The 2,210-nt window shown below is 50.0% G+C and overlaps 1 protein-coding gene across 1 annotated transcript in view; it reads left to right on the top strand.

Annotated features, from left to right (window-relative positions):
* Window positions 1-266: 266 nt before the first annotated feature.
* TIMM22 (translocase of inner mitochondrial membrane 22 homolog (yeast)) overlaps window positions 267-2,210 on the top strand; it is a gene marked incomplete at its 5' end in the record, with an annotated part of 2,315 nt that continues 371 nt past the window's right edge. The window contains 2 exons of the mRNA XM_010132569.1: window positions 267-463; window positions 1,271-1,343. Of these exons, the coding sequence (XP_010130871.1) occupies window positions 267-463; window positions 1,271-1,343 (270 nt within the window). The remainder of the gene's footprint in view (window positions 464-1,270; window positions 1,344-2,210) is intronic.

The raw sequence follows: 2,210 nt of genomic DNA, 5'->3' as shown, positions 1-2,210 counted from the left end.
ATCCCCGGGGTTCGTCTCCCTCCGTCTAAGCCTCCTCCCGTCTCTGTCCCAGGTGGGGATCTCCTCTGCCTTGCAAAGGAAGGGGTGCTCGCAGCCTGCCCTCAGCACGGGCTGTCACAGGGCTGTCACAGGCCGTGTGGGCTCTTGCGCTGCCCTCTCACACTGCTCCGTTGACAGGCAGCGGACGCCCAGCTGCGCCGGTGCCTGTGGGGAACGTGGTGCTCGAATCCAGCCAAGGTTCTTTTCATGCTGTTTGTCTTTCGCAGGATTTGTTCTGGGAGGTGCGTTTGGTGTCTTCACAGCTGGCATCGACACCAACGTCGGGTTTGATCCCAAGGATCCCTATCGCACACCAACCGCAAAAGAGGTCCTCAAAGACATGGGGCAGCGAGGCATATCCTACGCAAAGAACTTCGCCATTGTGGGTGCCATGTTCTCCTGCACCGAGTGTCTGGTAGAAACTGTGAGTAATAGCTTCTGAAGCATTAAGAAGTGTTTTCTTGTACATCTGATAACCCCTTTTACTAGTTCTGAATAAGTATGTGCATCCCCTTTGTAACAGGGCAAGGCTTTAGGCTAGTTTGTTCTGTTTTTTGGCCACCAAAGCTTCTCAGCTCCAAGACCTGCCTTCAGAACTGCTCTTCGCTGGCCGAATGAGCGGAGGAGCATGCCACAGCCCAGCCCTTTTCAGTTCAAGTCCTGAATGTATTGGCAAGTATAGGCATAACTTTTTAAAACCCTGATTACAAGTATTTGTTGTTTCTTTAAGACGTCGAACTGGGAATTGCAACAGGGCAATTTGAGCCTCTAAGAATTCCATATGCAGAAAGGATCTGTTGATGGAAGTTAAGGAACAGACCGATTTTCACCTTGCCTCTACGGCAAAAATGACCTTGTGTAGCTCAGTGGTAAATCTGTCATCCATTTTCTTCAGTGTGGAAATCAGCCCGTCTGGAATATGAGTAGTTTTTCATTGAAAGACACAACTGTTTCCTAACTCACCTGGGGCTGCGCCCAGGGCTGTGCCGGCTCACCTGAGAGCCTTTGCCGTAGCACTGCATTGCACCACACGGATTTGTCTTACCTCACCCGGTGACCCAGCCCTTCCTCTTCTCCTGGCCCTGCAGATCTTATGTGTGAGAGTGCCGGGGGCCATCTGCTGAGAGCAGAGGGAAAAGCATCCTCAGCTGGGAAGGGGCTGGAAGGTCATTTAATCTCATTGAGGGTTTATTCCATATTTACTTGTTGACTCTGATTTTTAATTCCACAGTATCGTGGCAAATCAGACTGGAAGAACAGTGTCATTAGCGGCTGCATCACGGGAGGAGCAATCGGCTTCAGAGGTTGGTAGTGCCTGCTATGAACTATTTCTGAGACAAGACTCTGATTTGGTTATGCAACATGTGGTGTTTTTAACCAAACACACACTGAAAATCTCTTTGCGTGAGGTTATGGTGATGCCCACGTTAAAGTGTCCTCCAGCCCTGCTCGCTCTAAGGCTTTCCTGTCAGCTGGAAAGATACGTGTGGGTAGGGAAGGCTCGGTCATACACGACGGTGAGGCTTGAGGAAAATCAACAGTGTTGATGGGAAAACCAGGAAATGGTGTTAGCTATCCCCACTCTTCTGTGGCAGTGTGGGGAGGCACCCAAAAATACCTGCTGAGCACCTCTCTGGAGCTGCAGCTCTTGTATTACCAGAGCTCTACTCAGATATACTAGTTCACTGGCAGTAACTCTTAATTTGCACAGTGTGTAAAATGTTTTCCTCTTTTCTCACCTGTCAATTCAGACAGACAGTTCTATTTAGCTGTGAAAGAGCAGGAGCTCTTTACAGCTCTGGGATTTTAGCCCAGCAGGCCCTAGTGGGGACTTTAGGAAGCCTTGAAGGCTAACATCAGCTGGAGAAAAGCTCCCAGTAGGAAGAGAGCTGCGCGGCTCATCAGAAATATCAACATTCTCTCACCTTAAGAAAAAAACCCAACTGTCCACAGAGCATAAAGAAAATGCTCTTGGAAGTGCTTCTAATTGAGCTTGTGAATTGTGCCTGTCCCGGCCCTAATCCTCTTAGGGCTTTCAAAGCAGTAGCTGCTCTTCCTGTCCCTTCCTAGTCTGACAGCAAAGCCCCTTGCAGCTCTGATCAGAGCACACTGCAATCAGCAACGGCCGCTGGCGTTTTCTGTCCCTGGGGGCGGAGTTGTGGCAGCCCGGC

This window comes from Buceros rhinoceros, unplaced genomic scaffold, assembly GCF_000710305.1.
Source record: "Buceros rhinoceros silvestris isolate BGI_N320 unplaced genomic scaffold, ASM71030v1 scaffold26653, whole genome shotgun sequence".
Classification (NCBI taxonomy): domain Eukaryota; kingdom Metazoa; phylum Chordata; class Aves; order Bucerotiformes; family Bucerotidae; genus Buceros; species Buceros rhinoceros.
The sequence above is the reverse complement of the archived record's forward strand: the minus strand, read 5'-3'. Positions and strand labels throughout refer to the sequence as shown.